Here is a 12,672-nt window from a genome sequence, read left to right as displayed (position 1 = left end):
AAAGTAGTCTGAACAACATTTGTGTTCCCTAACATGCTTCTACTAAGTACGTGAAGAACAGGACCACTCTGTGCTACAGGTCTACTAGAAAAATATGTCACATTATTTACATAAAATATGAAAATCTTTAGTTTTAAATACTATCTGATTTCCTTACAGTTTCTTTACATTTACTTATTAAATAAAAAATTCCCAACAATTCTACTTTCTTTTCCTTTCCTTTTATTCCAAAGCAGACTACTAATGTATGTGATTTTAAGGTAAGCACAGCTTTTTCCAGTAGGGAAAAAAAAAGAAAAAAGTGATTTCCCAGTGTCCAATTCCCTCTCAAGAGCTGTTTGGTGTTTTCCTGTGTCTGTAATTTCAGATGCTGCACAACAAACATGTGATGGTTCGTGTTGGAGGAGGATGGGAGACTTTTGCAGGGTACTTACTGAAGCACGACCCGTGCCGAATGTTGCAGATCTCCCGAGTGGATGGGAAAACTTCTCCAATCCAGAGCAAGTCTCCAACCCTCAAGGACATGAATCCAGACAATTATCTGGTTGTTTCTGCCCATTACAAAACCAAGAAGGAGATTAAGTGAAATAAGCTTCTCATGTGATCGGGGACTCTATCTATGTACGTAGGTCCAAGCTGTTTTCTCAAGTGTAGTAAATTTAGTTCATGCTTTAAAAGGACTTTGGAAAAGTTCAGGCAGACTGGAAATGGCAACTAATTTTGAAGATCTTTGAATTGTAGAACTATTTATTTCTAGTACCGTATCTTTTATAGCAAATTACCCTTGATAGGCTAATTACTACAATCAGATAAGAAATAGACGTATATTTTTTAGCCAAATTATTACTCTTTTATATGTGAATGTATACTTAGAGTTACATAAAGGAGTGGATCCTGTTAATGGAAGAAAATACACAATACAATATATTTGTATGAAAATCTTATTACAATGAATCCTTGACTGTTAGGCTAGTTGAAAAATATATATGCAGGTGGAAAATGAATATTTGTGGAAATTATTTGGTAATGCCTCTTGAAATGAAATAAAAGATGACTATTTTTCTGGGTTGCAAGATTTTCTTAACCAGTAGAATATTAAGACTTAACTGCATGCCAAAAAAACTTCCCAAAGTGATTACTTTAAAAAAACAGAAGCCCAAAAAAATAACAAAAACCAGACCTACACCGTCTACTCTTTAAAGCTAAAGACAATGCAGAGTCTCAGATCTGCATGTAGATCCTTCCTGTTTTTTACCAAGTTGCCCAATATAGAAGCCTGGGGAAGTTGAGAGGTTGCCCCTTCCTGTGTCAGACAATGGAGCTGCTCAGTTGTACCAGTGGGGTGATGGACTCTAAGCCATGAAGGGAAGCACAGCTCTTTGACCCAGGGAGGAGCTCCAGAAGATGCTCGTCCCTCCTGAGTCACAAAACACTGTTGTTGAATCTGAGCTTTTCCTTCCTCTTCTTTTTCATTTTCTTGGTCAGGCCAAATGTGAGATATTCATTACCCTGGCAGCAGAGTGATTCACATTCTTGTAAATCATTCACACACCTCTAAAATAGCTAAAGGCATATGGGGACTTAGTTAATTATTTTGGCTACTTTTCTATGTTTATATTGGGTAATTTATGTGCCTTGTAACGTCCTAGGAAAATCATTTTATAGGATTATTTCATTGACTGTATAAATTTGAGCAGAACTCAGTTGTTTCATTACAAATGAAATAAAGTTTTTTAAAATACTCTTACATTTTGGAAGGCTTCTTTATTATTTGTTACCTGTGTTCCTGCACTTGCTGCTGCTGAATGGAGGCCTAGAATCCACAACACTTGCTTGCTAACCTAAATACTGCAGGTAGCACAGAAATACCTGTATTTCATTGAAAATAAATTTTCCTTTGCAGGGAAAGAAAAAAAAAACCCACAACATAGTCAAAAGCATCCCTGGAATCATTTTTTAATTACCAATTTTTTAATGTTTAATTTAAAAACATAGCCTTTTGATCTGCTCCTGTGGTCTGTGGTCCTGCTGTTTTTTGGGTCACAATTGCTCAGTGCACCACATTAAGTAGCAGTACATAATTCCAAAAGGTTTTAGAAAAAAAAATAATAAATCAGCCTTTTATTCTTTATTTTGAGACATTTTCTAGGAAGATTAAACATAGACTCAAATCAGTAAATCCTTTAAAAAGCCACAGGAGGACCTATGTCTCAGAAGCAACGTATGTAGCCCTTATGGGAGTGGAGAATGGACCATAAGCAACAGTATTTTAAATAAATGCAACACAGCTGAAAAATATCATGATCTTAATATATGCACCTAGAATTCTGTTTTCAAATGAACAGTGAAGAAAAAAAAAATCACTTCTGAAAGTGTCAGATTTTTAATTTGAAATAAGTTACTTTTTTAAACATAAAGAGCTGTATTTCCATCATGGAAGGTTAGGCTTGTATTCCTGTTATATTTGAAAGTGTTTATATGGTCATAATTCAAGCGCAGATAATTATATATAGAAATAAAGTATGATTAGGTTTATTTTATTTCAGCAAATAATCCTGATAAATCCAAACCAAGATTTTAAATTAAACATGTACTGCTTTATGTGCTTGGACTGTAGCTCTCAAAATAGACTTTTTTGATTCAAGGTACTCAAGCATCTTGAGGAGAAAAAAAAACAAACATTAAAACACTTCCTGACTTAAAACTTTAATTTAGCCAGTTCCAGAATGGGAGACCTATAAAGGACTTTTTAAAGTATTGCCACTACCACCTAATCTGTGTAAAAACTTACAGGTGGGACTTAACTGCATTTCATGCACCTGGTGTGGGTGTAGATAGGAGGAAATTAAATCAGGAGCATCAATAAAGCAAAGTAAACTTGCAGTAAGTTGGCTAGACCTGGAGGAAGGGGCTGGGAGCATCTTATTCAGAAGGTAAGTGTTGCTGCTGTGAGAAATGGTATTTTCTTAGTGACCAGATCCTACAGTGAAGTAGGAGTTGGGGAGCTTGGTAGGAGCCTAAGGCTCTGTTCACAAAGCTACAGCTGAGCAGCAAAATCTTGCTCAAAGAGGTATGGGCCTTGTTGCACTGTTGGGGCACAACAGACTTCATAGAGAAATTGGGGAGGAAAAAAGCCAACGTTGACCAGCTTACTATAGTGGATGATACTATGGTATTAAGGTCTCCAGTGTAGATTTCCAGAAGGCTGAACTGAGTAGTGGAGTATCACTAGTCCTGCAGCTCTTCTCCTGTCCCCTCAAGTGTGGGTGGGTCTGCTCAAACTGTGGAATGGTTTCCTGTTAAAAAGGCAGGAGATGAAATGCTGCAGCACTAAACTAGCCATAGAAGAGGGTTGTAAGAAGGGCCAGGTAGGGATTTTAGCTTGCTCTGTTGCTGTACAACTCAGCTAAATGTGAGTGTTGAGGAGGCTGAAAGTCCTAAACAGCTGAATTGTTACAGTTTAAGCTGCAATAAAACCTCTTCTCAAAGTCCTCTCTGGGTCATAGGACAAAACCCAAAAGTGCTCCTGTTGGCTTTAAGTGACTGTTAGAACTCAAGATGGATGAATTATCTAAGATTACTTTAAAAAGCTGTTATTACTGTATAATGTCAAATAAGCATCACCATGCTGGAGGCAATTTGGAGTTAGTTTGGAAATGTAACACCTGTTATTGCCCATTTCAGGAGGTACCTACTGCCACCTTGCTGTTCACATATTACCTGGAGTTTTCCTTCTAAGGAAATTTATTTACATAAGTGAGGATAGGGTGTTGTTTTTTTTTTTCTTTATTGTAGTGATAATTGCTCCTTCTTTTGCATTACCACATTTCTTTCCAGCAGCTATTTAGAGATGATACATAAAAACTATGGAAACTAGTTCAGGGGCTGTTGTTGGGGATGAGTGAAACAGGGAGGTGTTGATGTTTGTGTGTGGGAAGTAGAGCAAGTTTCTTAGAACTGAAGACCCAACACTGAATTAATTATGTGTTCCTTTTAGCTCAGGGAGATGAGTTTTTTGCCACACCATAGTGTTACAGAAGCACCTGCTGGAGAGGCTTTACCAGGGTTTGGTTCTTCCTGGGTTTAGGTTTTGTACTGCTTTGTTGGCTGCTAATCTGCAGTACCTGATGGGGAAGGAGGCAGAGTGCTTTTCCTTGGCTTTGTGTCTCCTACTTTCTTAGCCTTTGGTATGTTAGGAATCTAAAGTAAGGTGAAACAGACATGTGGGACATGAATGTTTATGGGGCTGGAGAGGTTTTTCCATCCCAGTCCAACTGCTGGCACTGCTCGTGCCTGATGAGCTGTGTCCCAGTGAGTTAGCCTGTCACTGTGCCAGATCCACATGCTGAACTCATCTGTTTTCCTACAGGCCTGCAGCCCTGCTACCTACCCCTGTGGAGACACAGCTTTTGTGTCCTCCCAAACCTCAGGGTGTTCTGCCCCAAAGGCTCTATCCTGGGCACAATCTGTGTGTTTTAACAACAGGCAGTAGCAGATGGTTTCATTTTGTTACTGCAACAAAGATCGTGCTATTGCAGCCACCAAGAGCCAGCTCCTTCAGCCCTGCTCTGTAGCTGCGAGGAGTCTTCCCAGGGATCTGCAAGAAACTGAAACTGCTTTCAGAAGGTGGAGAAAGGAGGAACAGAGGTACTGCTGTAAAGCCAACAGCGTCAACTGCCTAGATAATTGACATGAATGGATGTATTTTAACAGCCTCTAAGAGGAAGTAAACATCTAGGACTGGGGAAATAAGGAGAAAATTCCTATTTTGTATTCACCTAGTGCAGGTTTACACTGCTGAACTGCAATATTTTCTGTTTTCATTCTCAACTGAAATTCCTATTACCAAAAAAAAAAACAACAACATCAAATAAGTGGTGGTTTAATCTACTTGAATAACTTGCCAGATTCTGTTCAGATTAGCCACTGGACCAGTTAGGTGGGTATGATGTAGAAACCTCTTTTAAAAACAGCTTTATCAATCAGCAATTTGTAATATAGAGCTACAACCCCCAGATCCTCTGATGTGTTTCTTAGTTGCAAGAACGAATCTGACATTCAAAACAAGGGCTCTTAAGAAGCACAGACACCTGTTTTTTACTTAAGAGGAAGGAAAGAGAGAAAAGCACTATTTTTTCTCTGGTAGTTCTGAATTGCAAGAATCGCCTCTTAAATACAAGGTTCTCTCCATCTGAGGTGATCCAGACCTTTCCTCCCATCTTGCAGAGGAGCTGCCAGGCCCACAGGCAAGCCAGCTGTGTTGGCAGGACCAAGGGTTGGCTGAGGAGCAGTGTGGGTGCTCAGACAAGCTGCTAATCTCTCATTCAAATGCAAAGCACCGACTGGTGACAGCAGCTGGAGCAGAGCAGGGCAGCCTTGCCTTGGGCAGCACACCAGCAGGAGCAGAGCAGGGCAGCCTTGCCTTGGGCAGCACACCAGCAGGAGCAGAGCAGGGCAGCTTTGCCTGCCTTGGGCAGCATACCAGCAGGAGCAGAGCAGGGCAGCCTTGCCACTGGACCAGTTAGGTGGGTATGATGTAGAAACCTCTTTTAAAAACAGCTTTATCAATCAGCAATTTGTAATATAGAGCTACAACCCCCAGATCCTCTGATGTGTTTCTTAGTTGCAAGAACGAATCTGACATTCAAAACAAGGGCTCTTAAGAAGCACAGACACCTGTTTTTTACTTAAGAGGAAGGAAAGAGAGAAAAGCACTATTTTTTCTCTGGTAGTTCTGAATTGCAAGAATCGCCTCTTAAATACAAGGTTCTCTCCATCTGAGGTGATCCAGACCTTTCCTCCCATCTTGCAGAGGAGCTGCCAGGCCCACAGGCAAGCCAGCTGTGTTGGCAGGACCAAGGGTTGGCTGAGGAACAGTGTGGGTGCTCAGACAAGCTGCTAATCTCTCATTCAAATGCAAAGCACCGACTGGTGACAGCAGCTGGAGCAGAGCAGGGCAGCCTTGCCTTGGGCAGCACACCAGCAGGAGCAGAGCAGGGCAGCTTTGCCTGCCTTGGGCAGCATACCAGCAGGAGCAGAGCAGGGCAGCCTTGCCTTGGGCAGCACACCAGCAGGAGCAGAGCAGGGCAGCCTTGCCTTGGGCAGCACATCAGCAGGACTCTTCCACACGGGAAACTCTTCCAACTTCAAGAGCATCAAGGGGTGACACAAGACACTGTAATGTGTTTCACTGGGTTATTTCAATGTTTTTAAATTCAAGTCTTGATACTGATGCCAGCACAGACTCCTGTGTGGTCAGTGGCTTTTTCACAGACTGGGGGCTTGGATGAATAGAAACCAATGGTTATTTCCTCACATGTGATTTTGGGAGAGCAGAATTACAGTAGGTGTAAAGAAAAATGTATTACATTTGAAATACACCAAAGTGACCAACCAAGTGTTAGATGTCACGTGATGGTCTTTGTAGGACACCCACTGTGACAGATGCTGGGTTGAAAATCACATTTCAAACTAACGTTTAGTATATTTTACTTTAATTAAATGCATTTTCATTTTACTTTAAAAAATCACTACAACCAATGAATACAAAGAGAGAAACTGCCAGCAATGAAAGGAAATGGAAGGTATTCACCTGCCAAGGACACAGCTTTTTAGCACAAACACCATTATGTTAATACTGAAAAGTCTCCCTTCTCAACTCAATTCTGAAGGCTGAGCCAGGAAGCACATTGTGTCAGGACTGCACTCCTAACAGTGTGAGACACTAATGGGAGAGGTAAGAGAAGAAATATTTAGTTCAAGGAATAAAAAAAAGCCTCTCTAGCCTAAACTAGGTCAGGAATGGGGACAGTAACATACTGAGCCCAAGCATATTGCTCCCTAGGGAAAAGTAGAGCTAGATTCTTCGTGTTGATCATGCTGCAAGAAGCTTCCTTCATTTATCAAAGCAGGGACTTGAGGCCACTAGTTTGAAAGTAACACCACAGTGAAGGGAGCTCTAAATAATCACAGGCAGCTTCATGTTGGTGAAAGGGTTTACAGACATTGGTGAACGTGGAAGAAAAGCAACAGAGCTTTGGCATTTGGCAAATGTTACTGCACTGTAACAAACCCACCTACACAGGACAAGAAACTTGAGGAAATGAACCACCTAAGAGATGACGTAATAAGTATGTTTGTTTTTCAAAATCCTGAGTGCAGCACTGCCCTCTAGTGGTAACAAAGGAGAACAACTAATAACTATTTTTAATGTTTAGCTTCCAGTATTCATTATAAATACTTACAGACTCAAAAGATATCCACATCAGAAAATGACAACAATTATTAGACTCGTAATAAAACAGCTTTCTTTCTGTCAGTATACAGGGTTTATAAAGGTTTCTGGTTTTTTAACTAGTGTCACAAAAAGCTTCTATTTTTAAGGACCCACCATGAATCTGCTTTTTTATTTTAAAAAAAGGCACTAAATTCCTAAGCAGTTCAGAAGTCATTAGGAAACTGAAGAGAAATGCTGTCACCTATGTATTCAAATACATCTATTTATGAACAACTTTCTACATGAGAACTTAAGTTTAATCATATAGCTTGAAGTAAGCATCCTAAATAATACATGGGCACCTGAGCTGTGATAAGCCAGTTGTACACAGACAGACACCAACTGACCAGACAGCACACACAGACTGACTGACTACAGGTAAGGAGGCTGCTTTCACTTGAGAAAACCCATCTCACTCCCTTCATAAGGAAAACAGTAAAACATGCACATAGAACAAAGAAAATTGGCCAAAACTTAAGTTTTCATAGTTAGTTCTTATGTTTCTTAGTGTACGTTTCCACATCTGTCCTCCCACAATGGCAAAGTACTGCTGAGTCTTCATATGCAAACAGGAAAAGCCACGTGATGAGTAAGTGCCACTCTGCTGCAACTGGCAACCTGTTGGCCGTAAACATCAATCTTCTCCCCAGAAGTGCAACCTCTTTATCCCACCTGCCACTGAAGACACAACAAAATACACCACAGGTTTGTATGAAGACAGAGAAAAGAAAAACCAAACACCACAAAGTTGTCTCAAGAGTAATATCCCATTCTAACATCTTTTATATCCAGTAAGTGACGGACATGCAGCCCACCAGTGCCAGCTTACACTAACTCCTGCCCCCTGAGGAGGGAAAGGTATGAAGGCTCCTGAAGCTTGTGTTCTGATAACCAGATGCATCTGTTGCCTTGGAGAGATTCTATTTCTTAATTAAATCTCTGCCTGGCCTTTTATGACAGTTTACATTAGAAAAGCAGTTCATCAGTACGTATGCCTACACTGTATGGGACTTTTGGAGAGAGATTACATGAAACCCAAATTCATCCCCCTGCTTAGCTCAAACATTTGAGGGAAGACACAACCTCAACCTGTACTGAAAAGGGATGCTGTGTATGGGTCATCTCAGTGAGGAGGTGTCCAGTGCTGAGAGTACTCTAAAACTGATCCAATTTGGGTGCATCAGAGGTGCAGAAACAGAGGAGAAAGAAGGCTGGGGGAAAGCTCCTCGCCATCCTTGCTTTGTGTCCCAGAAACAAAGTCTCTTTAAGAACAGTGTGATAATGACACATGGTTCCATTTCTATCCTATTTCTCTTCCTCTTGGTTTTTCCTGAAGTGATTCAATCTTGTAGAAGACAACAAAACAGGAATATAAGTGAATATGAGAACAGTTGTGTCATGTTTCTTTTTTTAAACTTACTCTCAGTCCTCCTCCTCCTCCTCCAGAACCTGAAGCTGCAATTCTTTTTTCTATTTCTTCTTGTTTCTTTCTCTTTTGCTCTACAGACTGAACGTTCTTAATGCCTCGAGAGGAAGCCTGGGAGAAAACACAGTTGGGTAAGACTAGTTATCTATTTTTCTGGATAGAAATTGAACTCCCAAGTCTTGGCAACACCATTTTGTGAACTGTGGTTTGCATGAAAAGACTGAAACATTCAGTAATGCTACCACTGCATAAACCCAGACCTTTCAGGACAGTTCTTTATACTGTGAGCGCTTGGTTCTAAAGGTATGTGAGGGTGTTTTTGTTTCATATTATTACATCCAGGTGAACATATTGTGATTACACACACCTGCTTTGCCTTCTAAGATGCAGAACCAGAACCTCCCTTCCCAAAAGTCCCATAAATGTTAGTCTGTGTTTTTTCCAGTATTTGGGCCTTTTCTTGCCATCACAAAAAGAATTAACTAGGAAGAGATGACTTGGGCAGACTTAACTTCTAAGAACTTGAGCCGTTTCACCATCTGTTCACATCTTCCATCTCTTTTTATCAAAAGCCTACCTAGAAATAGGACACAGATGATGGAAATCATAAGACCAGCTTCTAATACTCAGTAAGCAGACAGAAAACATCACAGGCCCTGTGTAGCTACTACAAAAACTGATGGGAACTTCACACACAGGGGGAAGAAGAGGTCACGTTAGCAGTGCTAGCCCAGCCTGCCAGAAATCCAGCTTCTAAACTGAGATGTGAAAATAACCCGTGTGATGGTCTATCCTTCACAGGATGTGCAGATAGCAGTAGTAGACAGGTGAGAAACCTGGTGTCAGCTGTCTGCTTCACAACCTCATGGTGATGGTCTAATGCTGACCTAGCCTAGGCAGGAGTACCAGAAATACAGACTGAAACTGTAAACTTAAAAAGAAAATGGTTTAAAAACTGGTATTTAGAAGTTTAGAGTTATGAAATTACAGCATAAGCTATGCAAAAGATGTTACCATCTACCAAGGGAAATGGGCAATGCTCTCAGTTGAAATTAAGGACAAGTTGGGCTATTAAGGCAAATCTTACCAACAAATACTGACTCAGACCCCATGATTTCTAGCTTTTAGGCAACTGGCCTTCCCAGTCAGTCAGGTACCCAGACTCTGCCTACAGCTCCCCAAAAAGAACACCTCACATGCCTTTAGGCTGAATAATGAGCAGCTAAGAAGCACGTACAGGAAAACACTAAGCAGAGAAGAACATCTGAACTACTCTTTTGTCCCTCATGAGGGGGAAATTGGACTGGGCTGCTTGCAAGACATGTTACTAAAATGCTCTCCAAAATAGTCCTGGATAATCCCAGTAGATGCTTTATCTCTTTGTCTTTTAAGAGAACAAAAACGTAACAGTGATACTTACTCTTCTTTAGCAGCTTAACAAGTACCACATAACTTCAAAGCCATCCATAAACCAAGTTGCTTCATTTCTCTCTCATCTCAGGCAAACTTTTTAGCAGTTTAAGAGCTAGATGGGCATGTTCCCTTTTCACATGTGTCCTGGTTGGAGCCAGGATGAAGTCAATTTTACTGATTATTTTTTTCCCCTTCAGTGAACTCTCTTTTAAGCTGCACACTTGCTGAAACTAGCAGCAAGTTTTCCAGTTAGCAGACTGATAATGCTGGAATGTTTATAGCTGGTGCTGAGATACCAAAGACACTTTGCTCTGCTTGTTGAATCTCCTGCTTCAGATACTAAAGGAACAGAAGACTTGTATCTACAACCCTCCCATAGGGAGGAGTGGACTAGACTGACAGCAAAGTTGGCAAAACAAATTATTCCATCCATATCCACGGGGCTCTGGGTATAAATTTAGGGATCATGGAAGTCAAGCTCTTTTCTTGCTGCTGCTTCTGTCCATGGCTGGTGTCCAGGGAGGACTCCATCTACCCACCTCCCTTGATCCCTAGGCCTCTGCGTTCCTGACCCTCATAACTACCCTCGGCTCCTGTCTCCAAGACATTATGGGACTGTTCACAGCTCAGATGTCGTGGGAGTTTCTGGGAGTTGGGGGACATGACAGGGGCTTTGCACATTCCTGCACATACTTGTATATATTTGTACATATTTTATCATTAGTATTTAATTAAAGCTGTCTAGTTTAGTTTTTTCTCTCTCCTTTTGCTACCTGGGTGGGAGGGGATCAACAGCATTGTTGTCATTGGATTAACTGCCAATCCTGAGTCAAACCATGACAACATGCTTCCCAAAAGTGTATTTCCTATCGTTATGCTTAAAAAACCCTTTGCAATTTAAGACATGTCAACTGCTTTTACTATGTAGTCTGACATAAAATCGAAGAGTTTTGCAAGAGAGTCTAATGAATCAATCAGCTGTTGCTCCAATTACCCATGACTCCTTTAAAGCCAGTTCAACATGGTCCTCATCAATAGTGGTCGATTTTTAATTCAATATATAATGTCACTAACACTCATACAAACAACACATTTGTTCCTCTCTCTCCATGGTTCACCTGCAGTCCCTAAAATACACATTTTACTTAGGGTAGGTTTTGCATGGTGTTTGTTGTGAGCCTTTTTTTGAGAAGGACAGAAAAGTAGCAATAGGCTGGCTAGTTCTACGTTCTGCTATAACATTTGCATCCCACCTCTTCTGACTACTTTAAGTAGTTAAGGCTTAGGAAACTTAAAGAGATAGAATGAGTTAATACTTCTTTGCTGGAGTTTGAGCTAAGCGCTCAATTGTTGCCACTTTGATAAACTAAACTAGCAAGTGCCCATAACCCACATTTGTAAATGTGCAGAACCACTTGAAATTGCCACCACAAAAATTATCTGACAAATCTGTTTTAAAATATTTCTCAGTCTTTTGTTTTCATATCTTATAATGGGGACAGAAAAAACCCCACAAAACAATGGTGAATTTGCTTTTCAATTCTTAGGTTGTTATTTAACTACTGCAAAACTTCTCCCACCCAAATAAGCTCAGCTATCCTGCAGGGGGTCTTTGACCATTTAGCTATGAAACTCTACTGTAAATAAACATTAAAAACGGTACACCACAAGACTATGAAAATGTTTAATCATAATTCCCACAGTCCAGGCACCATACCCAGTGTTCCCACAAAAGCCTTAGTTATTTTCCACCCAAACCAGTTACCACAGTATCTTTTGAATAAACGGCAATTTATCAGATGTTACCTCCATTTGTCTCTTTTCAGCTGCTTCTGCTAGCTGTCTTCTTTTTACTTCCTAAATAAAACGTGAAAGACAGTTATATTCTATTCCAATACAGCCTGCACATGCTGTTGAAAGTCTTGATTTTTAAATATGACTACAATCTGTAATGCAAACTGCCACTAAATGCCAGCCTTAAGTCAATTAGCATAATCTTTCTCCCTCCATTGCCAGGCTGCAGGAACAAAGTGGTTTCAGTGACTAATACACCAGAAGAGCAGCTGCTGACATATCTACAAACCCCACCAGAAATCTGTTTTCAGCTGTCAGCATTACACCTTCACTCCAAAAAACGCAGACTGGAACGAGCAGGCACACAATGTGTGAAATGACCTTTTCAAGCGTGAGAAGGGGAAGGCTCTCACTGTTCCAGGCTTAATAGGCTCCTTATTTTCTCCCCAAGTCCTCAGCTGTGGGGTAGCAAAAGCAGGGAGCTCGGTTTGCTGCCCACGGAGAAGAAGCGTCACCTCACGAGGCTGAGTTAGAAGCATCAGCGCGCAGCAGGGACAACATTTTTACCGTTTCTGGTTAAAACTCCTTCACCTCGGCCTCGATGAAGGCACAAAACCCCCTTCACGTGAAGCCCAAGGGTGAGACGCGGGGCAGGGCCGGGGGGTGCCAGGCCTGGGCCCAGCACCCGCCCCCTCCCCGCACCATTTCCCCGCACAACCCCGGGGCGCTGCGGGAGCCCCCAGACCTGCCTGGTTCCGCCCCC

At 41.2% G+C, this 12,672-nt stretch overlaps 2 protein-coding genes across 2 annotated transcripts in view; one reads left to right on the top strand and one right to left on the bottom strand.

The window, feature by feature from the left end:
• GAS2 (growth arrest-specific 2) overlaps window positions 1-586 on the top strand; it is an 87,032-nt gene extending 86,446 nt beyond the window's left edge. The window contains exon 7 of the mRNA XM_009995855.1: window positions 368-586. Coding sequence (XP_009994157.1) covers window positions 368-586 — 219 coding nt within the window. The remainder of the gene's footprint in view (window positions 1-367) is intronic.
• Window positions 587-8,699: 8,113 nt separating this feature from the next.
• SVIP (small VCP/p97-interacting protein) lies at window positions 8,700-12,448 on the bottom strand (the record flags this gene model as incomplete). Its single annotated transcript, XM_009995860.1, has 3 exons — window positions 12,323-12,448; window positions 11,922-11,972; window positions 8,700-8,813 (listed from the first exon to the last, which is right to left on the bottom strand). Coding segments are annotated over exons 1-3 (291 nt in total), but the record flags the coding sequence as incomplete, so codon positions are not given.
• Window positions 12,449-12,672: the final 224 nt, after the last annotated feature.

The sequence above is a fragment of the Chaetura pelagica genome, unplaced genomic scaffold (assembly GCF_000747805.2).
Source record: "Chaetura pelagica isolate M959 unplaced genomic scaffold, ChaPel_1.0 scaffold164, whole genome shotgun sequence".
Lineage (NCBI taxonomy): Eukaryota > Metazoa > Chordata > Aves > Apodiformes > Apodidae > Chaetura > Chaetura pelagica.
Note: the sequence above shows the minus strand (reverse complement) of the source record. Positions and strands in the feature narration are given on the sequence as shown.